We start from the raw sequence: 27,905 nt of genomic DNA, 5'->3' as shown, positions 1-27,905 counted from the left end.
GGCGCGAACAGCTGGCAATCAAGCAGAGGAAGGACATCAGGAAGGGCCTTCAATCAGACCAGGACTGGACAGGTGACGGGTTTGTCAAGGAGACCGAAAGCATGGTATCCAACTGATGGACCTCTGAATTCCCATCCGTTCCACCATACTTCCAACTTGTGACTAAACCGGGTTCGTGTTCGAGGAAAGACAGCATAAACGGGTTCGTGTTCGAGGAAAGACAGCATAAACATTTGCTTCATCTGATCTGTACATGGATCTGAACCTTGGGCCTTCATCAGGCGATACAAGTCACGAGTTCACAAGTCGTTTTCAGCGTTTGATGATTTGTGACAACCAGTAACATTGCGTCATATATTGCCATGTGAACGTGAAGTAGCAACACTGGCTGAATGATATTCTGGACTTGACCTGGTAATACTTCGAGAACTGAAGTCCAGTACGGCCGGGTCTCTGGAGTTTCTTGTACCTGTGTGATGTGCGAGGAAATGATGGCCTCAGCTTCAGGTCAGGTCCAACTTCAAGTCTTCACCAAATGCGCCTGCCACTTAGTGCGGCACTTGTTGCGTAACTGACGAACATGCAGCAATTGCGAGTGACACGGTGTTCATCTTTTGGAAAAGGGATTCAGCCGAAGTCAAGTTCGCATCATATTTCGAAGTGTTTAGGTATCTGGTATCTTTGATCGAAACCATGGATGTGCCTTCATAAACGGAACATGGGGCTAGCTATTCCACTATCTTCTTCACAGATTCTTGTTTCATGTTTGGAGTGCCTGTAAACATGGGATAAAACTCAAAACTGAAGATATCCCAAGGTAAACACCACGCCGTCAGTCAACGTTTTAGTTCCCACTAGCATCGCCTCTCTGCCTCCTCTTCATACCCATGTCTCTGCCCATATATGAAGCCATTAACTCATGAGTCATGATTCACACCTCGAGAACCAGCCTCAGTTCAACAAACAAACAATAGGGAAAAAAAGAAACAAAGAAATCCTCGTTTGATTGGAGAGAGAAAGAGACGCATCCCTCTCTGGTTTGACACCGATAACAAATCCTTGGCATCCTTGTTATCATGTAATCCCCACATGTCACTTGGGTTTATTAGACATGCAACTTCTTGGCACGAGTGATGGCATATATAGTCAACTAGCAAGCTACCAACAAGACGTAGGAGAGCGCGGCCGAGAGCCAGAGAGTTGAGGAAGGCGATGGCCGTGGCGGCGGCCGAGAAGGCGGTGAGGTGCCTCGGCCGGGGCTTCGACATGGCGAGCGACATGAGGCTCAAGTACTGCAAGGACGCCGGGGGGTGCCTGGTCGAGAGGAGCGGCGTCGAGACGGCGCCGCTGGCCGTGCCCGGCGTTGGGACAGTCTGTGGCGTGCCCACCGACGTGAAGTGCGGCAAGGGCGACCGCATCCGGCTCAAGTCCGGCGTGCTCGAGTTCAACAAGGTGAGCACTGCGTACCATGCATGAAAAGCTGGCATTGTGATCGTCAGATTCTTTGTCCCATTTGAGCTTAGTTATTGTGATAATTAAGATTTGTTGATATGACGTGTAAATTGGAGCGAATTGAGAAAAAAAAAACCAAGTAAAATCGAGCTGTTTTTTTGTAAGTTCATTGCTTTGAATCTAATCAAGGAGGATGGTGTTCAATTATTAGCTAAGCTATTTTGAAACTTCTGTTGAGTACGCGTTGTCTTGTCTGTAGAAACTGATTGTATGAGTTGCTTTCTATTCCAGAATTCAGATGCCAGATTAATTAGCTCATCCAAGTTGGATACAGTAGCGAAATTATCACGTAACAACAGAAGGTTTAGGGTCGGTGAATGATGACGAGAGATTATTTTTTCCCCTTAAACGCGCGAGTTGACTAGACTTGCACGATTCTGTGATCTCACGTATCAAAATAATCATGAATGGTTACTCAATATTTCGGAGGGAGAATAAACATTTGTTCTAACTTTGGTGCACTGTCGGTGTCAAGTATATATGCGGCATCTCAGTGGGATATATAATACCAACAAGAATCAGAGAAAATATCCAAATAAAATAGAAGAGTCGAATATATTCTTCTTAATCTATTATATTATTACTATTTGAGTGTTAAAATGAGACACCATATTCGCTCTTAAGATCATAAAATTACCACGTTAATAAAAAAATGATCTAGATCACTCATTGTTATGAATATCTAACGGTTTAGATTAAATCAAAGAGTTCATATCAAATATAATTAAGAAATAGCTAAATTCAGAATTAAAAATTATAGAAAATTAGCAGTTCAATTATTTCTATACAGTTTGGGAAGCAAAATATCTAAACAACGAGTCTAAATAAAATATAATAAATAATAATTAAAGTTAGGGTTAGAGTAGAAAAAAGAAGAATCCATATCAAGTAGTCTTAAAAAATTAAAATATCTAAATAAAAAGTCCCTGTAAAATACAATTAATTAATAGCTAAAATTCATAATAAGAATCCATTATAAGAAATAAAAAATTAAAATTATTACTAAGACAATAGATTAAGAAGCACTGTGTAACTCAGAGTCGCCGTATGAAGCAGACAACAAGAAAATCAAATATATTCTAATTTTGATTAGGCTGTTTACATCTGATGTATAATTTTCACAGTTGATCAAAACATATACAAATTGAACCAATACATATATATGATTTAGTACAAGTTTGAAGTATAAATAATTTTCTCTTCCACTAACATAATTTCTACCTCTTCTTCTTATTTTATGTGTTTTATAACTAAACGACACTAATTACATAAAAACTAAATAGACTAATTTTTAATTAAATATTAGCATAATAAAATATTACAGCAAGACTAGTCACGCTATTAGCGTGTGCCCTTGCAAGTTCAATATATTTGGCCGAGGTGGTCATGTTCTTCTACATTATCCATTTCATTTCTTTGTGAATGGAATCAAATTTCGTGTAAATTTGTAGTTCTCCATATAAACTACAGCACGTCGAATTGGACAACGCCTCGTTTTACTTTGACCATAGAGAGCCGTAGAGATATATACTACCAGTAGTAAAAAACTAAAAATTCCACTGATTTGTTCGAGGCATGGCATGCAGATGTCGGAGCTGTTCAACCAGCGAAGCTCGGTGGAGGGGAAGATCCCGTCGGGTCTGTTTAACGCGTCCTTTGACCTGGACAGCGGCTCCTGGGCTCAGGACGCGTCCGCCACCAAATGCCTCGCCATGGACGGCTACTTCATATCCCTCTTTGACCTCCGCCTCGACCGCCGCCCGCTCGTGCTCGCCGACCACGTCCTCAGGGACGTGCCGGCTGCCTGGGACCCCTCGGCCATTGCAAGGTGCGTACACGAAGCATTGCACTGTGTGGCATTGGCTGACTCTGACTGGCTGATGGTTTAGTCCTGCTGCGATTTTGATAGGCGTTCTTGCGGCCGTGATTTTGATAGGCAAGAACGCAGCATCACAAATAGTAAGTTCACACCTAAAATGAACTCGAAAGTTCTGAACTCAAAAGTTCACAAGCCGGTTGCTGATCAGGGCCATGCACGACGGCGCCTGTCGCGGTACGGCCGTCCTGAAAGGACCAAGCACGCCACTGGACGCGGTTGTGCGCGCCATGTGGAGATGTGGACAGAGATTGAAAAGGCTAGATGCCTGCGGAACTAAGGATATCGATAGGGAATTTTCTATCGGAGAATGACTTTTTATCTTGGTCCTTGCACCAAGGAAAATTCCTCGATTCTATCTCTATCTTAGCTCGTGGGTACTATTTTCTTCTTATTTTTATCTTCGCGTGGGGAATGAAGACCCGACAGGGAACCCGTCCCCGCCTACCTGGGCCGAGGCAGCCCACTGGGTCGACCCGCACCATGCCACGGCGCCAGACCATGTCTAGCTGGGCTGCGCACTAGCGCCCGCCTGGGCCGCATATCTGGCTCCTGCCTGAGCCGGTCGCGCACGCCTGGGCCACCACCGCTGAGCCAAAACGGATCCCTGTGGGGAAACGGAGACGAGAAATGCTTCCTCATATCCGTCCCTGTTAGACCCGATGAGATATGATTTGTACCATTTATATCCCTGCGGGTGATAAAATTTTCTCATCCCTATCTCCTAATAGAGAAATTCTTCACAAAAAATTAGGAATCGGATCCCCATTAACAATTCTATGCGGAACAACTACGTAGATTTATTGGCTCCTCCAACAAGAAGAGTGTTCACCTTTCCAAAGCCTTCAGAACACGCGAGCCTGAAAAGCGAAAGCAGTTGCAGGACTTGGACGTTCCAGGTCTGCAGGCTGCAGCGATTGAGTCAGTAACTGCACCAAACAGTTCAGAAGCCCAAGCCAGCTGCAACAAACTGAGGGTATTAGCTCTAAATAACACGATGCATCAGGTCAACAGGATGAATAGACTGTTTTAGTATCGTGACACCTATTCAGCTAATTGAATATGCACCATGTACTGACCTGTGCACACTCGCATTTTCTTTTCTTTCATTTCTTTGTCCGTCATTATTGAATCTGAATTAGTCTGAACTCCGAACATGTCGGCATTGACTAGTGAAAGCATGAGACATGCTACCTGATTGGTTTCATCAGGCAGACGCGTAGCTTTCAGATAACTGACAACGACACTGACATTGCTTATAGTTAGTAGCTGGTAGACGCTATTGACTTGACCTGGATGCAACGCGATCGTGCAATGCAGCTTCATCGAGAAGTACGGGACGCATGTGGTCGTAGGGCTCAGCATGGGCGGGCAGGACGTGGTATACGTGAAGCAGGACAAGTCGTCGCCGTCAGAGATCAAGGAGCATCTGGACAGGCTCGGCGACCAGCTCTTCACCGGGGCGTGCGCCGTGCCTCCGCGTCACTGCAGGTCCAAAGACAAGTTCAAGGTCCAAATGAACGGTGTTAATCACTATGCGCAGTAGAACTCTCACACTAAAAACTTGGAATTTTATGCTAAAATCAGTGACACTGAATCTCAGATACCGGAGGCTTTCAATGTGTTCGATGCCCAGGTAGCACAGCAACGGCTTCAAGCAGGGATCACCACTCTGGTATCTTGCAAGGAGGTAATTGGCTTCTGTTACGATCTTGTGTTCAACTAACCGTGAGCTGCCATTTCCGTTGCCTGTGGAGAGAACCAATTTTCCTCATGCTTTTTTACCTGGTTTTTCAGGGTGTGACAGTGATATACTCCAAGAGGGGAGGGGACACAACGGTCGGCAGCCACTCGGAGTGGCTCCTCACCGTGCCGGCGATGCCTGACGTGATCAACGTCAAGGCTGTGCCCATCACCTCCCTCATCAGAGGCGTAGCTGGCGCCGGCTACCTCTCTCACGCCATCAACCTCTATCTCAGATGTAAGTAACAGCCATGGCACACACAAGTGACCATGGGTTAAGTATCATAAGTGACAGATAATACCAAGCGAATTCTTTTTGAACGAATGACAAGCGAATTCTTGTTTCAAGGAAAAATGATAAGACGAAATGAATTTTACAGATAAGCCTCCTGTAGCTGACCTGAAGTACTTCCTGGACTTCCAGCATCACAAGATGTGGGCGCCGGTGCTCGGCGAGCTGCCTCTCGGCCCGTGCTCGAACCGGCAGGGCTCCAGCTCGGCGTTGTATCTCAGCCTGCTGGGTTCCAAGCTCTATGTCAGCTCAAGTGAGGTGACAAATTTTTACTTACCCAATGCTTTCACTTTCCGGAGAACCATCTGTATTCGATTCTTTTGGCTTCGCATGATCACTCGTTTTAAAAATGGCATGGTTACTGACAATGTACAGGTGATTGTTCCTAAGTTGCCGGTCACTGGGATGCGGCTGCACCTGGAGGGCAAGAAAAACAACCGGTAAGACAGTGAGCCAGGAAAAAAAATACCATATTTTGAATCCTCATTGGTAACAGTATCTTTCAACATTTCACGCCTAATTTTTCTTTTTTTAAAAGGACGAAACGCATAGCCAACACACTACAATCGTTGAGACATTCCATAACTATCGGGTTCTGTTCTTGTTCCAATATACATAACCTCTTAGGTGTGATGACTAACAATAGAGATGTTTTTCAAAAAAAAAACAAAAACTGACAATTCTTTTTCAAAAAAGAAAAAGAAGAAGAATTTTAGGCTTCTTCTTCTCATGAACAGCCAAAGAGTCCGGCAATGGTAGGAATGTCAACCGCCTGCCCTGGGGGAGGCCTGAGCGTCCCAGACTGGTGGATAAATCGCCACCCTCCTTGCTAGAGGGAGCAGAATCGTCGCTACCAAAGGAAGAAGGCACACAGAATTCCACTAAGGAAAGTAGCTTGATGGAGATGGTGTATCTTAACGTTCTTTTCTCCAAGATGTAAGGTGGAATGGCTTCGAAGAGCTGTTGCATCTCTGGGTCATCGTAGCGAATCAGATAGTTAGGTTCGACCACCTCCATGATGACATTACTGGGGATGTTCTCCGTATGGTTGCACCATGCAATGACATGGAGGACGGCGAGATCGCTTCGATCGGTAAGGACGGAGTCATCCTCAAGATGCTCAACCCAGCAGTGGCGGTCGAGAAGTCACTTTGAGTGTAGGTGGACCAGGCATGGGGCGTAATTCCTTTGAACGAGACAACTGTCCTGAAGGTCGGGACACCACCGGACATGTATAACAGCCACGTCCAGGGGTAGAAGAACCAGCAAACATTAGCAGGCAAGGGGCTGCCGCTGGCGGCTAGGACCCCGTCGTGTGCTGGCTGTAGATGACCAAGAAGCTATCTGGGAAGAAGCTTGAAACGTGGAACTCATTCGCCATGACACCAAAAGTGCCAGTGATGATGCTAGAAAGGTCACAGGCTCGGAATCCCTGCCGAGCCCGATCGGCGTAAGCAATGAGCGGCCAACACAAATAACTTTACTCTAAGGCAAAGACGTCTAACCAAGGAATAACACGGCTCTCTAACGATGGAGCAGGGTGTTGGATAGCAAGCTCCAAAGAGGTTCTCAGCGAAGCCATAAGCACATGCACCGTGGGGAGCAAGGAGGGGTAGGCCCCATAGCTGTCGAACCAGTAGGGGTGGATGATGCCACCAGATTTTGAATGGCATTCCCAATGGAAGTTGGCGGAGTGTCGATATCAGCCGCAAAGCCAACTGGTGTGGAGCCACCCGATGCAACGCAACAGATCTGGTGACGAAGGCCAGACCTAGCTGAGCTAGAGGAGGAGCCCCCTGGCCGTTTGCAGTCCTTGGCCTAGTGCCAAAAACCTTTACAACAAAAACACCTCGGTAGCAGACGACAGCTTGCCCGACAGTGCGTCCAATACAGGCAGTTGAGGCAGCGCCCATCGAGAGTAGCAGGCAAACTACGCTTACGTGGTGCTGGGGATCGGCGAGACCTAGCTATCCATGGACGACGGCGACGAATGACCATGGTCCAGCCCCCTGTTGTCATCCTGGGCTAGCGGAATGAAGTCGACTGCACAAGGAGTGGAGTGGTCTCGAAGGGGAGCATCGGGAACCAAGGCTCCCCTAGCAGCGTCCATGAAACCGGTGGGCGAGGCATGGAGGTAGGGAAGGCAGCTTTCGTCGACCTGCAAGATGGCCTTCCCCTTTTGCGCCAAGGATAGCCGCCCAGCAAGGGGTGCCAGCGCGAAGGGTAATAGCGGTGGAAGGGGGGACCGCTCAATCGAGGAGGCATGCATTCTAGAATGCCCCCCCCCCCCCCCAAGAGCATGAAAGTGTAGAGCTGCAATCAGTTTTGTCCTCAGTGTAGAACTATCGCCAATACACATAATATCTGAAAATTTAATGAGACCTTGATGCAAGGAATAACCATTCTCATCAGGATTGAAGATGGCCAACTTAGTCAACAGTGTTTGTGATTGAGGATCAGTCACATAAGAATTGACCACCTCTTGTATCAACACAAGTGTGACAGTGGATGTAGCTTGTAGCACCATCGGATGACCAACCCTTGACAAAGCATCTACAACCACATTGTCCATGCCCTTTCTATACACCATCTTAGATTGTAGACCCATTAATCTAGTCATAGTCTTTTGTATATAAGATTGCAGATTTTGCTCCTCTAAGTAACACAAGCTTTTATGATCAGTTTGTATGATGAACTCATTCCTTTGTAAATATGATCTCCACTTCTCTACAGCCATAATCAAAGAAAAAAAAATCCTTCTCACATATTGATAAATGCTTGTGAACCTGTCCCAATGCTTTACTAAAAATGCAATAAGCCTACCTTTCTGCATCAATACAACCCCCACAACTAAGTCACAAGCATCCGTCTCCACCACAAAAGTGTCACTGAAATTTGTAAGAGCCAACACAAGTGTATTAGACATTGCTTGTTTCAAAGCATCAAAGGTTGTTTAAGCTGTGTCAGGCCACTAAAACTGTTTCTTCTTCAACAAATTAGTGAGGGGCTTAGCAAGAATACCATAATGTCTCACAAATTTTCTGTAGTATCATGTGAGACCTAAGAACCCTCTAAGCTCAGTAATATTGCTAGGAGTAGGCTAGTGTAACATAGCAACGGTCTTTTTTGGGTTTGTGGCCACTCCCTTGTCAAAAATAATACGGCCTAGGTACACAAGTTAGTTTTGTGGAAGAGAACTCCTAGATTTCTTTATATAAAATTGATGTGTCCTTAATGTGGATAGGATCAGTTTGAGGTGTTCTAAATGAACATTCAAATATGAACTATAGCTCAATATGCCATCTATGAATACCATAGCAAAATTTCTTAGAAATGGTTCAAGAATATCATTTATCACACGCTGAAAAGTAGTTGGAGCATTTGTCAACTTAAAAGGCATAACTCTAAATTGGTAATGACCATGGTGGGTTTTGAATGATGTTTTATACTCATCTTCCACACCCATTATAACTTGATGATATCCAGCTTTTAAGTACAGACTAGTAAATACTTTGCCCCAGCCAATTCATCCAAAGTTTCATCTATAATTGGCATAAGAAATATGTTCTTAATGGTCATAGCATTCAATTTTCAGTAGTCTATATAAAAACGCCAAGACCCATCTTTCTTTTGCATTAAAAGCATAGGTGATGCAAAAGGACTAGTGCTAGGGACAATTAGGCCAGCATATAATAATTCTTTTACTTCCTTTCTATCTCATCTTTATGTAAAGGAGAATAGCTATAAGGTTTAGAGTTTACTGGAACAACACTTGGTACAAGAGGTATGGTGTGGTCATAGGTTCTAGCAGGTGACAATTCAAAAGGCTCGCCCAAAACATCCTGGAAGTGAGTCAAGACTTCTTGTACACCTGGAGAAAATTCAGTTGTTGATGTTGGCATTGAGTATTCAAGTACAGCCAGAGCCCAAACAGCATTGCCCTTACTCTGTTTCACCACATGTTCAGCTGAAATTTCAGATATAGTCAGTGCAGGTTGAAGAACACCCTGAAGCTTAATGTGCTGTCCCTTGTGTGTGAACTCCAATATTTTGTCATCCCAATGGTAGACCATGGGACTATGTTGTTTCAACCAATCACACCCCAAAATGGCATCATAAGCCCCTAAATCTAACACTCTCGTGTCTGTCAGAAAAGTGTAGCCTTGTGCCCACCATTCTAGTAGAGGAACCATCTGATCTCTCATGTCTGTCAGAAAAGTGTAGCCTTGTGCCCACCATTCTAGTAGAGGAACCATCTGATCCGACAATAGGATATCTCCATTTGCTACTTTCACTTGAGTAGGTTTGATTGAATTGGTGGAAATACCCAATCCGGAGACCAAAGAGGAGTCGACAAAACCGTGGGAGCTACCACTATCCACCAAGATTAACATGACTTGGTTTTTAACCAAAGCTCTAATCCTGATATGGTCCATATCAGCTGTCCCAGCCATAGCATTCAAAGATAATTGGCAAAAGTCTACAGACAAGGAATCCTCCACTGCTAACACATTCAAGACTGCATCAGATAGTTCCATATCCAACTCATTCAAGGATAAGACATTTACATGAGATTTCACCTTTTTGGGGCATTTATCAGCATGATCAACATCATATTTTTTGCCACACTGGTAACATAAGCTATGAGCATATCTATAATCTTTGAGATGTTGCTCTTTCCAAAGGGAACTACCTCGAGTATTCTATTTGGAGTCAGGCTTTGAGGAAGAAATGTATTGCTTATGAATTGGCAACTCAGATGAAATATGAAGACAAGAACGATCCATCATATGCTAATGAATTCTAGCCAGCAATGCTACTTGATCCACTATCTCAGGGAGTTGGGCATGCACATGACCTCACAATTCTTCCTTCATACCCTTCACAAATTGAGAAACGAAGAACAACTCATCATACCCAAGATTGAATACCGCCACCTGGTAATGAAGGTCCACAAAATCCTTGACGTAATCATCAATGGATCTAGTTTGTTTGAGTTCCAACAAATCACTAACAACCTGGCGATAATCATCATCATCAAATTTCTCCTCTACTGCATGTATGAATTGAGACCAAGATACCAAGCCATGAGTCATTTTGTAGACCTGCAACTAGCACGCTGCATTGCCCTCCATGTGCAAAGATGCTATCGTTGTCCACATGGACTCATGAACATGGAAGATATTAAAGTAATCGATGCATTTATCCTTCCAAATCTTCGGATTGACCCCATCAAATTTCAGAAATGATAGCTTGGGAATGGAATTGCGAGGCAAGCCTGTCGGAGGATGAACTCCTGTCGCAGGGATCCCGAGAGACCCCTTTTTAGAGATTCGGCCGGGGGGATGATCCTGAATGAGTTCATCGGAGAAATAAATGGAAGTGGAAATAAATGCAACGGCCGGTGGTGGGGGAATGATCGACCTAGTGCAAAGAGAAATAAATGCACCGGAGTTTTGACAGGTTCGGGCCGCACGGGGGCGTAATACCCTACTCCTGTGTGGATGCAATATCCTTCCTCGAAGGGAATCCTTCAAGGATATATCTGGTTACAAGGGTATATTATCTAACAGAGAGCTTGAGGCTCCCTTGCTCTAGATCTGCTCGAGCTTGCTTGCGGTGTTCTTCGGATGCTTTATCGTGTATCTCTCTGATCTTGTTCGCGCCTCTTCTGTCTTGCTGATCTTGTTTGCTTTTGTGTTTTATCAAGGATCTCCCTTCCTGCGTTATCCATCCCTTCCTTTTATACACTCGCCGACCATGACTTACCCCAAATGGGAAAGAGGGGGCTCAAGTTCCAAGACGCCACGACTGAGAAAGGCGTCATCATTCCCTCTGGGCGAAGTGACAGGAGCGGTGGAAAAACGCGGCGCGCATTTGACCACCCGTCACTGTGGACGTTTTGGCACCGTTTGAGAGGGCCCACCGGGCGGCCACAGAGGCACCCGGCACGCCCACCCTGTCTTGTTCTTCTGCCAGGGCAGGGTGGCAGGCGGAACGCTTTGATCCTGGCAACGTTATCCCGAGATACCCCGGATGATACGGGACGGGACCCGTGCAATTAATGGACCCACGCCCCCCTGCCAAAGCATGGCAGGGACTGACACTGCGCCGGGAGCAGTTGGGAATGTCAGGATATCAGGCCGCGCATGCCCATTAAATGCGGCCTCGGACCTTTGACTGGTTGACACCTCGCCGACGGGCCCTTCTGGGTAGTCGGGGCATCGGGTGTTCTGGCGCGAACCTTCGGGGAACCGAGTGCTCGGGGGCTGCCACGTGCAGCCCCGAGCACTTGTGTAGAACCTTCAGGGAACCGAGTGCTCGGGGGCTGCCACGTGCAGCCCCGAGCACTCTCTCCCGAGCCCTTCTGTAGAACCTTCGGGGAACCGAGTGCTCGGGGGCTGCCACGTGCGGCCCCGAGCACTCTCTCCCAAGCACTTGGTTGTTCGGCCCATCGGGGGACTATGGTACTCGGGGGCGAGCGGGCACCTCCCCGAGCACTTTCTTCCCGATACTTGGACTCTGCGGGTCATCGGGGAACTGGGGTGCTCGGGGACCAGAGGCTGTGGCCCCGAGCACCTTCTCCCGGAACTTAGATTTTCCTCATCCTGCAGGAGGAACCTCGCGGGATGGTGACACGTGGCGGACGGCTGGTCTGGTCTCGGGACTCAGGGACCCCCGGTTCCTGATACACCGATAGTAGCCCCCGGGCCCATTGGTAGGTGATGGCACGGAGATTGCGGATGGGCCCTTCGTCGCGGACGAGGCCGAGGCTGGCGTGGACGCCACATGGCAGGCTTTCGAGAGGTGGCCTTTTTAGACCCGGGCCTCGGGTATGACCCAGCGGGGAGACGAGTACACGCGTGTCCACATAACTCCCGAAGGGCATGACGACCGTACGGGCGGCACGCGCGGCCGCCGCACAGATCGAGGAAAATACGCCTGGCAACCGCTGACGCCGCACGATCGGCGGGAGATTCGCCTGGCGGTTGCGCCGATCGAGGGGGGCGTCTCGCCGAGCGAGCCGTTAGGCGGCAAGGTTTGAACTTTGAGATATAAAAGGGGGAGGGGATCGATCCATCCCCCTCTTTACGCCTTCTTGCACTCTTGCTCTTGCCTCCTCCGTGCTTCGAAGCCCTTAGAAACTTTTCAGGCGACTGGAGCACTTCTACTTCCTTCTTTCCACCACCAAAGCACCTCCGCTCCTGCCGAGATGCCGAGAGTCAGAGGAGTCCGTCGCGATAAGGCTCCGGACAGCATTCTGCCGGAGTCTCGTCTGAGGAACGAAGAGGCGGCGGCCAAAATTAGGAAGCTGTTGGTGCCCGAGGGGCAGGAGGGAGCCGTGGTGGTGACGCCGGCGAACTTGTTGCCGGCGACAACCGTTCCCGGGCGGATTGTTCTCTTCACTTCTTTTGTGGTGGCGGGGTTGGTGCCGCCGTTCTCTACCTTCTTCCTCCAAGTTCTTGAGACCTACGCCATCCAGCTGGTGCACTTGAGCCCCAACTCAGTCGTGGTGCTGGCGGTCTTCGCGCACCTCTGCGAGATGTTCGTGGGGGTGGCGTCTTCGGCGACGCTTCTATGACACTTCTTCGTCTTGCGGCCGGTGGGGAAGAAGAGAGGTTACTCCACGGCGGATGTCGCGGGGTGCTGCAGCCTTCGGCTACGAGACGGCCTGGGGGAGCACTACATCCCCCAGGTACTGCGCAGCAAGTGGGAGGAATGGCGACGGGACTGGTTCTTCATCGACTTCGACCCCCACGAGCGTCTTGATCTACCAGAAGCGGCGGCGGAACCTCGGAGGTCGACGTGGGAGGTGCCTCCGCCGGAGGATGCGAGGTTGGAGCCGGTGTTTGAGCGCATCAGACTCCTGAGCGACTCCGGGCTGACCTCGGTCATGGTGGTGGTGGACTTCTTGCGCCGTCGCCTGGCGCCCCTGCGGGAGCGGGCCCGGCCATGCTGGTTCTACACCGGGCCTGAGGACATCACTCGGACCCAAATCGGCGCAAACTGGGACCTGGGACCGGCGAAGCAGAGGGGCATGACCCGAGTGATCACCGGAGTGGAAGACATGAGCCGGGCGGAACTCCCGTGGCCGGAGATGGCGCTCTGCGCCAATCCCGATCGTGTGGCGATCATGGCACATCTGCCGGAGTTCGATGCTCAGGGGCTCGTGGACCGGCCGAGGAGCCGGAGCCCCGAGGCCTCCGAGCTCCCTGGGTTGGACGAGCTGCTCTGCGAGGAGGCTACGAACATCTCGGCGCAAGCTGGCGACAGGGCCGCTGCGGGCAGCAGCCGCCGCACCAGAGAAGAGGGCACCGCCGACACTGCTGTGGTGGTGGCACCGGGGGATCGGGGGAAGCGCCCCCGAGTCTATATCTCAGTGCCGGACTCCCCGCCGTCGCCGTCGGCAGCGGCTGCATTCCCGGTCCTGGAACCACGACTCGTGTGTATGGGGACTGGCCCGGCGCCTGAGAGCCGCGCGGCGGCCCCGCCGAGCCCCTAGCGGAAGAGGAGACGGGAGGATTCCAGGCCGGCACCGCCGGACCCGGACTTCAGGCTCCCGGCGGCCAAATGGCAGTACCGGGGGACGACGACCAGGTAAGTTTCATTTCCACTCTTTCTTGGGCGCTCCTTGCCCGAACTGAGCTTTGATTTTAATCTTTGCCTATCTCCCGCAGGCCGACCGTAGGCGCTACCGCGATTGAAGGGGCGCGGGCGCTGGGGCCAGAGCCAAGCCCGCCGGCCGCGTCGACGCAAGCGGACGCAGCGACGGCACGGGCGCCAACGGACACGGTGGCCAAGGGGAGGACGGCGGAAACGGCGGCCGAGAGGAGGACGGAGCAGTCGCCCGAGCCCTCGGTGCAGGCGGAACCTACCCTGGGTAGGCAGAGCCCGGGGCGGATGATGGTGGAGACAGCGGCCTTGCCGGGGCCGACGGACGCGGCGGCCGAGATGGGAATGCGGCCACCGCCCGAGTCTTCGGCACCGGTGGAACCTACCCCGGGCAGGCAGAGCCCAAGGCGGATGGTGGTGTGGCATCCCTTGGGGACCTCGGACCCCCCGGAGGTGATCTACGGGGAGGCCGACGCTCCACCGGCGCCCGGCCGGCCCGCCGACCCCCTCCTGGCCGCGATCGAAGGCGTCCAGGTGGCGGTCGGGCGGCTGGGCGCGGTAGTGGATGCGAAGGAGGGGCATCTCGAAGCTAAGCACGCCCGGCTGATTTTGGAGAGGGCGCAGCTCACGAGCGCCCAGGAGGAGGCCCGTGCAGCGGCCGCGCGGGAGCAGAAACTCCTGGAAGATACCCGCGCGGAGGTCGCGCGGGAACAAGAGATTTTGAAGGCCGCGCGAGCGGAAGACGCTGCCCGCCTGGTTGAGGCATCGCGGCAGCAGGCTGCCGAGGCCCTTGCCAGGACGGGGCAGGCGCACGAGAAGGAGGCAGCGGTCGCAGTCCACGAGAAGGCGGCGGAGGAGCTCCGGGCTGAGCTGATCCGTCGGGAGGGCGAGGCCGAACAGACGCGCGCCGACCTCCAACGTTGGGAAGACGACCTCCAGAAGATCAGAGAAGATATATGTCGTTGGGAGGAGGACATCTCCCTTCGGGAGGTGGACAATGAAATCACGGCGGCGGATCTGAGTGCCCGGGAGGACTCGCTGGCCCACCAAGAGGACGTGCTGGCCCGTCGGGAGGGGGAGCTAACCCGCCGAGAGGGGGAGGCTGCCGCGGCGGTAGCGGCCGCCGCCACCAGGGAGGAAGAGAACGCGAAACACGAGGCGGAGTTAACCGCCCGTGAGCGCGCCTTGTTCGAACTGGTGGCGCAGACAAAGCAAGCCGCCGGCCCCGCGACCGACGGCGGTTCTTCCGGCCCGGCCGGGGGCCAGGGACTCGAGGCGCAGCTGCGGGCTGCGAAGGAGAAGCTCGAGACTGCCTTCGTCTCGCGGGTCAACCTGCAGCAAATGTTGGAGGACATACTCCGGCGGATGCGGCGGGCCGTGGAGAAGGGCGGTCTCGGACGACTCGTCGAGGACCAGAAGAGTGACAGCCCCGCATGACAAGTCCTAGGGCTTCAGCAGGTCTGCGAGCGCCTCGAGGCGCTGCCCTGGGCCATGCAGGAACTCGCCGCCCGGGAAGGACGCGGCTTGGCCCACGCGGTGGCCGAGCACGTCCTGGCCTGCTATCGAAGCAGAGACCCAAACTTTCCGCTGGAGCCGGCGTGGGAAGGAGTGGTTGAAGCCGAGGGAGAGGCCGCCCGGGAAGCAGTTCAGAGTACCGCTGCCGAAGTGGCGGCCGGCTTTAGGCGGGAAGTGCCGCTGCCGCCAGCCCCCGGGGATGACCCAGATGACTCGGACACCGCCTCTGCCGCCGACTAGGCTTTTTGTAGTTGTTTTTTTTTCTTTTTTTGTTGTCTTGGGCGGATGTAAATATGGGAGGGATCCCTCAAAAATGCTTGTATTTTCCTTATGAATATAATGGCAGCTTTTCTTTGGGCTCGCAACTCCAGTGTTCTTGAGTACTTAGTGTTCCTTCCGATGTTTTGCCTTGGAGTCCCGGGGAGTACTCAGTCAGACCGTTCCCGACCTTTCCATCCCCGAGAACGAAGTTGTCCCGATCGTTGTTCTTGGCACGTTCAGCCCTCGAGCCCTCGCGAGTCCGCATTGTCTAAGTCAAAAGATAAAGACACGAACTTCCTTGCTCGGGAGATGGATCGATCCAGCACGGAACACGCTGTGACCGGTGAATACTTTTTTCACCTCGCGACCACTCAGTTAGTAGACCGGAGACGCGCGCAAGTGGAAATGTGACCAAGAGTCCCCGTGGTCCGGTGGTGCCCGGGCTTAAGATGGACCGAACCGAGCACTGACAGCCCGCCCCTGAGGCCTGGGCTCCGGACTACTCGAGCAGCTCGAGCGATAGGATTACCCAGGGCACCCAAGGACTCGGTAGTGCTCGAGGTCCTTAAAAGCGGACCGAACACCACGATCACCACGAAGGGCTTCGGTCAGACCGCGTGGTACACCTTTCTATGAACCGCTCTGTCGTTCCAGGAAAAAGTAGACACATGGTAGGGTTTTGTGCGCGAGGAGATCATCTCGCCGAGCAGATTAAAATGCGAGAACCCCCGAGGATGACACGGGAACATAATATTATTGAACGCAAATTTGTCTGAATTTAACCACTCACCAGACAGCTGTCGACCTTCCGGCCAACCGATCCAGGAGGGGTGTGTGCTTCCGAGCTCGGGGTGCCCGGGGACTTGGTTCCTTCAGCCGGAGTGCCTGAGCGTCCAGGGGCACGCGAGGATCCCGGGGTCGGGTGGTCTCGACCACTCATGCCTAAGTGGTAGGACCACCCGAGGACCCTTGGGGCCGACCAGCGACCTGGGCATTGAAGCCCTCGCGGTCGAGCTGCTCTTGATTGTCGGCCTGTGACTTAAGAGAGAATAGGGAATTTCTTTGCCTAGTGCGCTCTGTCAGTGCGGTACTTGTTATAGACTGCTCTCATTTTCGACCCGAGACCTCTCGAATACCCAAACCGGCGGACGAGAGCAGACAGAGGCATAACCCAGAGGTCCTATGGTTCGGTGGCGCCCGGGTATGACAGACCATACTGAGCACCGACAGCCCGTCCCGGGGGCCTGGGCTCCGGACTACTCGAGCAGCTCGAGCGATAGGATTACCCAGAGCACCCCGGAACTCGGTAGTGCCCGGGAGTCTGCCACGACACCGAACACCACAGCCTACCATATCGGACGTAAGTCAGTGGCAACTGCCCGCATGCATACCGATTGGGATTCTTTTATCAGCGGGGAAAATGAGAGAGCAAACTTTTTCTCGCACAATCAAGCATCTCACCAGACAGATTAAACATACGGAATCCAGAAAAACGAATTTAACATACGACTGAATATTGATATATTGATTTTACAAATTTTACAAGGTTGGGCGACGGTGACTTACCCAATGGGTGGTAGCCCCCGGTCAACTTGGGCGGGGGGAAGCCCCCGGCCTGGTTGACCTGAGCCGCGAGCATGGCCGTCTACGGGTAGAACCTACGCAGGTGCTCGATGCTCCATGGGTTCGGGAGCGGCTGCCCATCCTCTGCCGCCAACCTGAAAGAACCTTCTCGCGGGACCCCGATCACGGTGAAGGGACCTTCCCACATGAGGGACAGCTTATTCTTTCCTTCGCGTGACTGGACGCGTCGGAGAACTAGGTCCCCCACCTCGAGAGATCGGGCCCGGACATGGCGCAGATGATATCGCCGCAGACTCTGCTGGTACCGAGCCGCCCGGACGGCGGCACACTGCTGGCTCTCTTCCAGGTAGTCAACGTCGTCGCGCCTTTGCTGCTCCTGCTCACCCTCTGTATATGCATGCACCCGAGGGGAGCCTAGAGTGAGCTCGGAGGGGAGGACCGCCTCAGCGCCATAGACGAGGAAGAATGGAGTCTCCCCGGTGGCGCGGCTTGGCGTGGTTCGATTAGCCCATAGCACGGCGGGCAGCTCGTCCACCCATCCCTTCCCGTGCTTGGAGAGCACGTTATAGGTCCGGGTTTTGAGGCCCTTCAGTATCTCCGTGTTGGCGCGCTCGACTTGCCCGTTACTCCGAGGATGAGCAACGGAGGCGAAGCAGAGCTTGATGTCGAGGTCTTCGCAGTAGTCCCCGAACAGGGCACTCGTGAACTGGGTGCCGTTGTCGGTGATGATCCGGTTCGGGACGCCAAAGTGACTGGTAATGCCGCGGATAAACTGGAGCGCCGTGTTTTTGGTCACCTTGAGGACTGGGACCGCCTCCGGCCACTTGGTGAACTTGTCGATGGCGACGTATAGGTACGCATAGCCCCCGATTGCTCAGGGAATGGACCCAGAATGTCCAACCCCCAGACCGCGAAAGGCCATGACAGGGGGATGGTATGAAGAGCCTGAGCTAGCTGGTGAATCTGCTTTGCGTGGAACTGGCACGCCCTGCAGCGCCGAACCAGCTCGGAAGCATCTTAGAGAGCTTTAGGCCAGTAGAAACCTTGCCGGAAGGCCTTCCCGACCAGCGTGCGGAACGATGAATGGCCATCGCACTCGCCCTCGTGGATCTCAGCGAGAAGATCGCCGCCTTTTGCCTGGGAGATGCATTTCAGGAGGACACCTCCTGCGCTACGCCGGTAGAGATCCCCATCTACTATGGCATAGCGTCTGGACTGCCGAGCAATTCTTTCGGCAGACGCCTCATCCCCGGGAAGGAACTTTTCCTTCAAGTACCCTCGGATGTCAGACATCCCCGAGGCATCTTGAGAACAATCGGCGAGTGCAGCGCACTCGTCGGATGGCGGCGCCCTGACGGGGCTTCCCACTGAGGGCACCGCCGGGGTCCCCTGAATTGAGTTCGAGGTTTCCCCTTCGTCATGTTCGGCAGGCAGGACGGAAGGCCGTGCGAGTCTTTCTTCAAAGACTCTGGCAGGGACGCGCGCACGGGAGGAGGCCAGGCGGGAGAGCTCGTCGGCCAGAGTGTTGTCGCGGCGAGGGATGTGCCGCAACTCCAGGCCATCGAAACGCCTCTCCAGCTTCCTGACCGCAGCCATGTACGCCACCATTTGAGGATCCGTGCACTGGTACTCCTTGGATACCTGGTTGACCACCAGTTGGGAGTCCCCTTTGACCAGGAGGCGATGAATCCCGAGCCCCATCGCAGCCCGGAGGCCGGCGATGAGACCTTCATATTCCGCCATGTTGTTGGACGCGCAGAACTGCAACTGCACGACGTACCAGAGCTCTTCACCCGTTGGGGAGGTGAGAACCACTCCGGTCCCTGCGCCTTTCAGCGAGAGGGAGCCGTCGAAGTGCATGACCCAGTACCCGGGCGCGTCGTGCCTGGGATAGGCAGAGATCTCTTCTGGGACGATATTGGGGACGGGTGTCCACTCTGCCATGAAGTCGGAGAGCGCCTGGCTTTTGATCGCTTGGCGACTGACAAAGTGCAGGTCGAATTCCGCCAGCTCCACTGCCCACTTGACAACACGCCCGGTGCCCTCCCGGTTCCGGAGAATGGGTCCCAGTGGATACATGGTAACCACCGAGACCTTATGCGCCTGGAAGTAGTGGTGCAGCTTCCAGGAAGCGATGAGCACGGCGTAGAGCAGCTTCTGAGCCTGGGGATATCTTGTCTTGGCCTCCCGGAGGACTTCACTGATGAAGTACACCGGTCGTTGTACCCGGTGGGCCCGGACGGCGGCTTTACCCGGGGGGCTGCTGCAGCCCCCAGGCTCGGCGGCATGGTCGGGGCTGGTCGGATACTCGGGCTCGACTCCCTGATCGGGAGGAGCAGAGTGCTCGGGCTCGACCCCTCGCTCAGGGGGAGTCGCGAGGACAGGTGAGTGCTCGGGCTCGACCCCTCGCTCAGGGGGAGCCGCGAGGACGGGTGAGTGCCCGGGGGCCACTGGGAGCTGGGACCCAGCACCTGGCCCCACGCACTCGTCGCGCTCCACTACCAGCACCATGCTTACGACCTGAGGAGTGGCCGAAACGTAGAGCAGCAGGGGCTCACCTTTGGAGGGAGCCACCAGCACGGGTGGCGAGGTGAGGTACTTCTTCAGATCGCGGAAGGCCTGCTCGGCCTCCGGCGTCCAGTCGAAATGACCGGTCTTCTTCAGAAGTTTGAAGAGGGGGAGCCCTCGCTCCCTGAGCTTGGAGATGAAGCGCCCGAGGGCCGCCATGCAGCCGATGAGACGCTGGACATCTTTGAGTCGAGCCGGGGGTCGTATCTGCTCGATGGCCCGGATCGTCTTTGGATTGGCCTCGATTCCTCGGCCAGAAACCAAGAAACCGAGGAGCTTGCCCGTCGGCACCCCGAAGACACACTTCTCGGGGTTGAGCTTGAGGTGGGTAGTGCGGAGACTGTTGAAAGTCTCGACAAGGTCCTCGAGCAGGGTGGCGCGGTCTCGGGTTTTGACCACGAGATCGACGATGTAAGCCTCGACGTTGCGGCCAACCTGTGAATCAAGGGTAATACGAATGGCGCGCTGGAAAGAGGATCCGGCATTGCGCAAGCCAAAAGGCATTGACATATAGCAGTAAGTCCCCACCGGAGTGGTAAAATCAGTTTTTTCCTCGTCCCCTACGGCCATGCGGATCTGGTGATATCCAGAGTTTGCATCTAAAAAGCATAAAAGATCGCATCCCGCAGTTGCATCTACAATTTGATCAATGCGAGGTAAAGGGAATGAATCTTTAGGGCAAGCCTTATTTAGGTCGGTGTAGTCCACGCACATGCGGAGCTTGCCGTTGGCCTTCGGGACGATGACTGGGTTTGCCAGCCAGTCGGGGTGGAGGACTTCTCGGATAAATCCGGCGTCGAGGAGCTTGCTGACCTGCTCTCGGATAAACTCCTGGCGCTCAGGCGCCTGCCGCTGGACCTTCTGCTTCACCGGACGGGCGTCCGGACGCACCGCCAAGTGATGCTCGATCACCTCCCTAGGGATCCCGGGCATGTCGGACGGTTGCCAGGCAAACACGTCTGCGTTAGCCCGGAGGAAGGTGACGAGCGCGCTTTCCTATTTGCTGCCCAGGTCACCGCCGATCCGAACGACCTGGGTAGCGCATTCGCCCACCACGACCTCCTTCGTCGGAACAGAGGCGTCGGCGGCGAGTCGGGGTTTGGATGAAGAGGGTCCCGAGCCCCCTGTGCAGCCTTCCACCTCGGCCCGCGCTGAAACCAAAGCCATGTAGGACTGCTCAGCGCAGGAGACGGCGCCGCCGGAGTCGGCAATCACGGAGATGGGGCCCACGGGGCGCGGCATCTTAACCGTGAGATATACATAGTGCACGGCCATCATGAACTTGGCGAGCGCCGGACGCCTGAGGATGGCGTTGTAGGGGAGGGGGAGCTCCGCGACGTCGAAGAGGACGCACTCCGTGCGGAAGTTGTCCCGACTCCCAAAGGTCACGGGTAACTCGACCTGCCCGAGGGGCAGGGAGTGCCCGGGGGTCACTCCGCAGAAGGGGAGCGACGGCCTTAGGCGTCTGGAGGACACCTGCAGCTTCTCAAAAGCCTCCTTGGAGAGGAGGTTGAGGCCTGCACCACCGTCGATCAGCACTCTGCCGACCTTAACATTGCAGACAGTGGGGGACACCACCAGGGGTAGTCGCCCCACGGCTGCAGTACTCGCGGGGTGATCGGCCATGCTGAATGTGATCGGGGCGTTCGACCACCTCAGGGGCCTAGCGGCCTCCTCGCTCGGGGTTGCCGAGCACACCTCGCGTCGCATGACCTTAATGCCACGGCGCGAGGAAGGCGTGTAGGCGCCTCCAACAATGAAGGTGACGGCATGCTCAGGCTCCTGGAAACCGAGCTCGGTGTTGTCAGGGGCGACCTCAGCATCGCCTCCCCCGCGGGACTTGTCGCGCTCCCTCTGGCGCTGCTCGATGAGGCCTTTGACCGTGCGACACTCCGTGAGATCGTGCCATCTGGTCAGGTGTATGGGGCACCATTTGCCTGGATCGGCCCCGCGGGAGCGGGGACCCTCGCTGGAGCAGGAGCCCGGCCAGGGGCCGGGGCTCTTGCGGAAGCCGGTGCCCTAGTTGGTGCCGGGGCCCTTGCGGGCACGGAGGCCCGAGGAGGGGCCCTGGCAGGGGCCCTTGCGGGCACGGGCCGTCTGTCGGTGCCCGCCCGGCGCTCTTGCCGGCGGTCGGGCTCTTGAGCCGGCCTATGGGTGGGGCCCTGGGCTGGCTCGACAGGAGCGGCCTCACGCTTCCTTCTCTTCTTCTTTTCCCGCTTGTCGGAACGGAAAGAACTTGGCTGGTCGGCGGCGGGGCGGGGAGCATGCCACGCCCTGGCCTCCGCAGCCTTGGCGCACTTATCGGCCAGTGCGAAGAGCTCCGCAGTGGTCTCGATCTCGTGCGTACCTAGCTTTTCGAGCATCCGCTCGTCGCGGATGCCCTGCCGGAAAGCGACGATAACAGCGTGGGGGGCCACCCGTGGGATGGTGTTGCGGACCTGGCTGAAACGCTGAATAAAGCGCCGCAGCGTCTCCCCCTCCTGTTGCTTGACGGCGTGGAGGTCGCACTCCAAGCCGGGGCGCATGAATGTGCCCTGAAAGTTGGCCACAAACTGGTGGCAGAGGTCATCCCAGGAGCTAATAGACCCTGGGGGTAAGTTCATAAGCCAGGAACGGGCAGAGCCCCTCAACGCAACATAAAAATAATTTGCCATCACCTTTTCGCTGCCTCCGGCCGCTTGAACGGCCGTAGTGTATATCTGAAGGAACTCAACGGGGTCGATGGACCCGTCGTACTTCTCCGGCAGCTCGGGGCGGAACTTGGAGGGCCACTTGACCCGACGGAGCTCAACGGTAAAGGCACGGCAACCGGTGCCGTACCCCGCGGCGCGGGCGGGAGTCCTTGGTGGCGAATGCCGGTGAGCCAGGGATTCCCGGTGATCGTGGCCCGGGAAAGAGGAAGCCTGGTCCTCTGCCTCGGCCTCCTGCCGGGTTTCCCGCTGGCGCTCGAGAGTGACACGGGCGTCATCGTGGCCCCTCCGCTCGTTGAGACGCAAGCGAAGGTCCCGGGCTTCGGACACGGCCAGGGGGGCGGCACTCCGCCTGGAGGGCCCCCGGTCCGTGCGGACGTTGCCTGTTGATGAGCCAGTTCTGGCAGCGCCACGCTGGGTGGTGGTGCGAGGACTCCCGGCCAGCACCTGGCGGCGAGCAGTGCCGACCAAGGCGACGACATCTTGGATCCACCGGCCTTCCGGAGTGTTCGGCGTGGCCTGGATGAGCGGGTGCCTGAGGAGAGCATGTGCTGCAAGCAGCGCGCTCCCCGGGCTGGCCTCGCTAAAGGCGAGTCTGCGCCGAAGTGGCACCCGGCGCTGTCCAGAGGCGGACCTGGCGGCCGGGGTCTCGACCTCCTGCTGGGGTTCGGAGAGTGCATCAGCAGCGGCGGCGGCGGCCCTGCTGGGCCCAGCGCCTTGGTCCCCTTGGGAGGGAAAAACCGCGCGCGTGGACAGCGGCTGCTGCTGGAACGCAGCAGCGACTGGGGCCTCCTGCGCGTCGGGCAGCACTCCGTCACTGGGAGTGGAGCCGGAACGCTGGAGACGGTTCCCACCGGCCATCTTTTCCTGTGGAAGAAAGCAAACGAACAGATTCAGGGATGTTCCCTCCTACCTGGCGCGCCAGCTGTCGGAGGATGAACTCCTGTCGCAGGGATCCCGAGAGACCCCTTTTTAGAGATTCGGCCGGGGGATGATCCTGAATGAGTTCGTCGGAGAAATAAATGGAAGTGGAAATAAATGCAACAGCCGGTGGTGGGGGAATGATCGACCTAGTGCAAAGAGAAATAAATGCACCGGAGTTTTGACAGGTTCGGACCGCACGGGGGCGTAATACCCTACTCCTGTGTGGATGCAATATCCTTCCTCAAAGGGAATCCTTCAAGGATATATCTGGTTACAAGGGTATATTATCTAACAGAGAGCTTGAGGCTCCCTTGCTCTAGATCTGCTCGAGCTTGCTTGCGGTGTTCTTTGGATGCTTTCTCGTGTATCTCTCTGATCTTGTTCGCGCCTCTTCTGTCTTGCTGATCTTGTTTGCTTTCGTGTTTTATCAAGGATCTCCCTTCCTGCGTTATCCATCCCTTCCTTTTATACACTCGCCGACCACGACTTACCCCAAATGGGAAAGAGGGGGCTCAAGTTCTAAGATGCCACGACTGAGAAAGGCGTCATCATTCCCTCTGGACGAAGTGACAGGGGCGGTGGAAAAACGCGACGCGCATCCGACCACCCATCACTGTGGACGTTCTGGCGCCTTTTGAGAGGGCCCACCGGGCGGCCACAGAGGCACCCGGCGCGCCCACCCTGTCTTGTTCTTCTGCCAGGGCAGGGTGGCAGGCGGAACGCTTTGATCCTGGCAACGTTATCCCGAGATACCCCGGATGATACGGGACGGGACCCGTACAATTAATGGACCCACGCCCCCCTACCAAAGCATGGCAGGGACTGACACTGCACCGGGAGCAGTTGGGAATGTCAGGATGTCAGGCCGCGCATGCCTATTAAATGCGGCCTCGGAACTTTGACTGGTTGACACCTCGTCGACGGGCCCTTCTGGGTCGTCGGGGCATCGGGTGTTCTCGCGCGAACCTTCAGGGAACCGAGTGCTCGGGGGCTGCCACGTGCAGCCCCGAGCACTCTCTCCCGAGCCCTTTTGTAGAACCTTCGGGGAACCGAGTGCTCGGGGGCTGCCACGTGCGGCCCCGAGCACTCTCTCTCGAGCACTTGGCTGTTCGGCCCATCGGGGGACTATGGTACTCGGGGGCGAGCGGGCACCTCCCCGAGCACTTTCTTCCTGATACTTGGACTCTGCGGGTCATCGGGGAACTGGGGTGCTCGGGGACCAGAGGCTGTGGCCCCGAGCACCTTCTCCCGGAACTTAGATTTTCCTCATCCTGCAGGAGGGACCTCGCGGGATGGTGACACGTGGCGGACGGCTGGCCTGGTCTCGGGACTCAGGGACCCCCGGTTCCTGATACACCGACAAACATCATTCATACCTCTATTGGGTCCCCAAGTCGAATAGTTGAAGGGCAAATCTAGTGCCACAGCTGGGCGAACGGGATAAGATGAACGAACACCAGGTCGAGGAAGCAGAGGTTCTGGATGCAGGAGCTCTGGGTGAGGTGAATGTTCGGCCATCTCCTCCACCGAGGACGCCATCTGCGTTAACGTCAATCGAGCAATGGCTTGACCATTAGCTTCGACTTGCTTCATCAGAATCTTGTGTCCGTGCGCAAATTGTTCCACTGCCTTGGCTGTGAGATCCAGTTGTGTCTGTGTCTGCTGTTGAGCCACATCGATGCTCCCCATCCACGCCACTACCATATCCAGACTCGCCAAAGCCCGCTCCCAACAATCATATGCTCGCTTATCTGCTTCCTCCGTGGCCTGAAGGACGAAGACAGTCTATGGCGAAGGCTCTATGATGATCGCCCTCGAGTTGTGCGAACCAAAACTGGACTTATGGGATGTCGAATTCATCACGATCGAAATTAGACGAACTCAATCTCAACCAATAGCTGGATTTACCGCACCAACCAAAGGAATCCGCGATCAGAGATGAAGGGTAAACCAAGGATCGATGAATCTGATACCAACTGTTGTACCTATTGCCGCCGGTGAACTTCATCAAGACGTGAGCGAGAGAATTGAGTGAATTCATTTGCATGAAGAAGAAGAAGTAGAGAAAGGAGAAGGAAGAATGGTATGAACTTTTACTATTAATTTTGATACCAAAAACAGTAACAACGCCAAGTTATATACCCTAGGAACTCACCCGCCCTCAGGACCCCACACACGCCAACGCACATCAACACATCAGCACCTCATAACGCGAGCGCCAACTGGATCTCTTCACGAACACTCCCTTATAGCTATTGTCGTCCTAACTCTAGTCCTGACACATTGTTGTTGATGGTATGTCAATACTGGAGACATGAGTCTTGTCGTTTTAATAGATGCCACCCTAGTGCTACCTAGATTGTTTGCTGAAACGGATACTCGGAATCTAAGTTGGAGTCATATTTCATGTGTCTAATTTTTTTTATCAAATCGAACACTCGAATCTAAGTCAGATTCCAACACATGTATCCATACCGAATAACACTGGAGACATGAGGAGACATGAGAGTGTTTGTTGTGTTGCGGTAGCAAACGAAGCATTCGACACTTGGGAGAGGAACATGTTTGCTTTGTTTTCTGGATCAATGGACACGACCTTGGACAGCTAAATCTTCTTTTCAGAGGAAGAATTGTCCTTTATACTCCTATGAGGTATAACTTGTCGTGATCACGCACCAGGTTAGGCATCCACCTGCAACACCTGTCGACCACCCCGACGTTCATCGCGGCGCGGGCCGACAAGCCGCCGGTGTGGCGAGGGTTGGAAGCAGCCTCCGACGACCAGTACTTCGAGCCGGTCCAGTGGCGGATGTTCGCGCGGGTCTGCACCGCGCCGATCAAGTACGACCCCCGGTGGTGCGGCGACCGGCTGGCGGCATGCATCGTGATCGGCGCGCAGCTCCACGTCGCGGCGCACGACGCCACCGACGTGCTGCACCTCAGGCTCCTCTACTCCGAGCTCCCCGGCTGCGCCGTTGTGCAGTCCAGGTGGGCGCGCAGCACGGCGAGGTTGTCGGGGAAATCGAGCTTCCTGTCCGTGTCCTCCGCGGGGTCTTCCAGTGGTGGTAGTGGCGCGCAGAAGGAGAGGCAGCAGACGGGTTCGCCGGAGGGTATCAACCTCGACTCCGGAGTGTTCACCGGGGGCCCACCAGTGCCCATCGGCGCGCAGAAGATGCTCAGGTTCGTGAACACCTCGCAGGTGACCATGGGGCCGCAGGACAGCCCTGGGTACTGGCTCGTCACCGGTGCAAGGCTCGTTGTCGACAAGGGGAGAATCTCGCTGCACGTCAAGTTCTCCCTGCTCGCTCCGGCTTCTTGACAAGGTGTTCATTCATCCAGAGTTGTACAGTTTTCTGGAGCTAAATACTGACCACTGTAACAACACACATCTTGTTTGCCATTTTCCCAAGAGTTTTTCCCAACCGTTCTTTTATGTTTTGGTTTTGGTACGAGTCCTGTGAATGTTACTGCGAGGTGAGTGCAGATTATCCGAATTGATCCAAAAAAACCCACTGATACATTCGAATAATTAAACATTTCACAAGTAGTGAACTACCACGAGCCTTCGCTTTGCTTTTTATTGCTTTTAAATGGCAAATTAATATTGAAAACCAGATGTATCATTTTATTTTTGGTACTGGAAGAAATAGATTTATTGTTCATACTGAGCTTGGGTCTTCCATGCAGTTCATAGCAGCACTTGTTAAATCCATAACAGAAATCCAGAATAGAAGGTATGGCATTAATTGTAACCAAAAGTTATTGTAGAAAACAGAGAAACAGAGAGCACAGATACACTATTGTTACTGGACTTGGAACGCTATATGGCCCGATAATAAAAATCCAACATTAAAAACATTCATAAGCAACATATTTCTGGTTAATCGTACTAAGGAAAAGATAGATATTTACACACTTTAGCAAAAGGTGAGAAATAACACAAGGTTCCAATGCAAATCAAGCTACAGGCATGAAGTGAAACGGCAGTATCCAAAAGTTTCAAGACGCATATAAACTAGATGTCAGCTCGTAGTAGTTCGCTTGTTTTCATCGATCAGATCATTCGTGCGCCACAATCAACATGCTCATTGCAAACGACCAGAAAGATATATACAAGAGTAAACCTGTTGGTAATACTCAACGGAGTCTCAAGTTCTGATTCATGTTATTCAAGAGGGACACCAGATGAGGCTCCATCATCCTTAGGAAATTCCTCCTCTGCTTGATGCATAAAAGCATGTCATATACACACCATGGAAAACTAATAAGATATGGCCGATCATATCCTTCATTAATATTGTAGCAGCCCCAGAACTCTGGATGATAA

At 53.9% G+C, this 27,905-nt stretch overlaps 1 protein-coding gene across 1 annotated transcript; it reads left to right on the top strand.

Moving 5' to 3' along the window:
* Positions 1-766: 766 nt before the first annotated feature.
* LOC133919750 (MACPF domain-containing protein At1g14780-like) lies at positions 767-27,139 on the top strand. The gene is made up of 8 exons (XM_062364246.1): positions 767-1,452; positions 3,099-3,340; positions 4,709-4,898; positions 4,992-5,078; positions 5,186-5,369; positions 5,512-5,681; positions 5,799-5,863; positions 26,258-27,139. The coding sequence occupies exons 1-8, from the start codon at positions 1,213-1,215 to the stop codon at positions 26,895-26,897; spliced, it is 1,818 nt and encodes a 605-aa protein (XP_062220230.1). The 5' UTR covers positions 767-1,212; the 3' UTR covers positions 26,898-27,139.
* The last annotated feature ends 766 nt before the right edge of the window (positions 27,140-27,905 follow it).

Source organism: Phragmites australis, chromosome 5 (assembly GCF_958298935.1).
Source record: "Phragmites australis chromosome 5, lpPhrAust1.1, whole genome shotgun sequence".
NCBI classification, from domain to species: Eukaryota; Viridiplantae; Streptophyta; class Magnoliopsida; order Poales; family Poaceae; genus Phragmites; species Phragmites australis.
This window is presented reverse-complemented; position numbering and strand designations above follow the sequence as displayed.

Coding starts and splice junctions, on each gene's coding strand:
- LOC133919750 (XM_062364246.1), top strand. CDS start 1,213: ATGGCCGTGGCGGCGGCCGAGAAGGCGGTGAGGTGCCTCGGCCGGGGC. Junction 1,453..3,098: donor GCGTGCTCGAGTTCAACAAG/GTGAGCACTGCG, acceptor CATGGCATGCAG/ATGTCGGAGCTGTTCAACCA. Junction 5,079..5,185: donor CTCTGGTATCTTGCAAGGAG/GTAATTGGCTTC, acceptor CTGGTTTTTCAG/GGTGTGACAGTGATATACTC.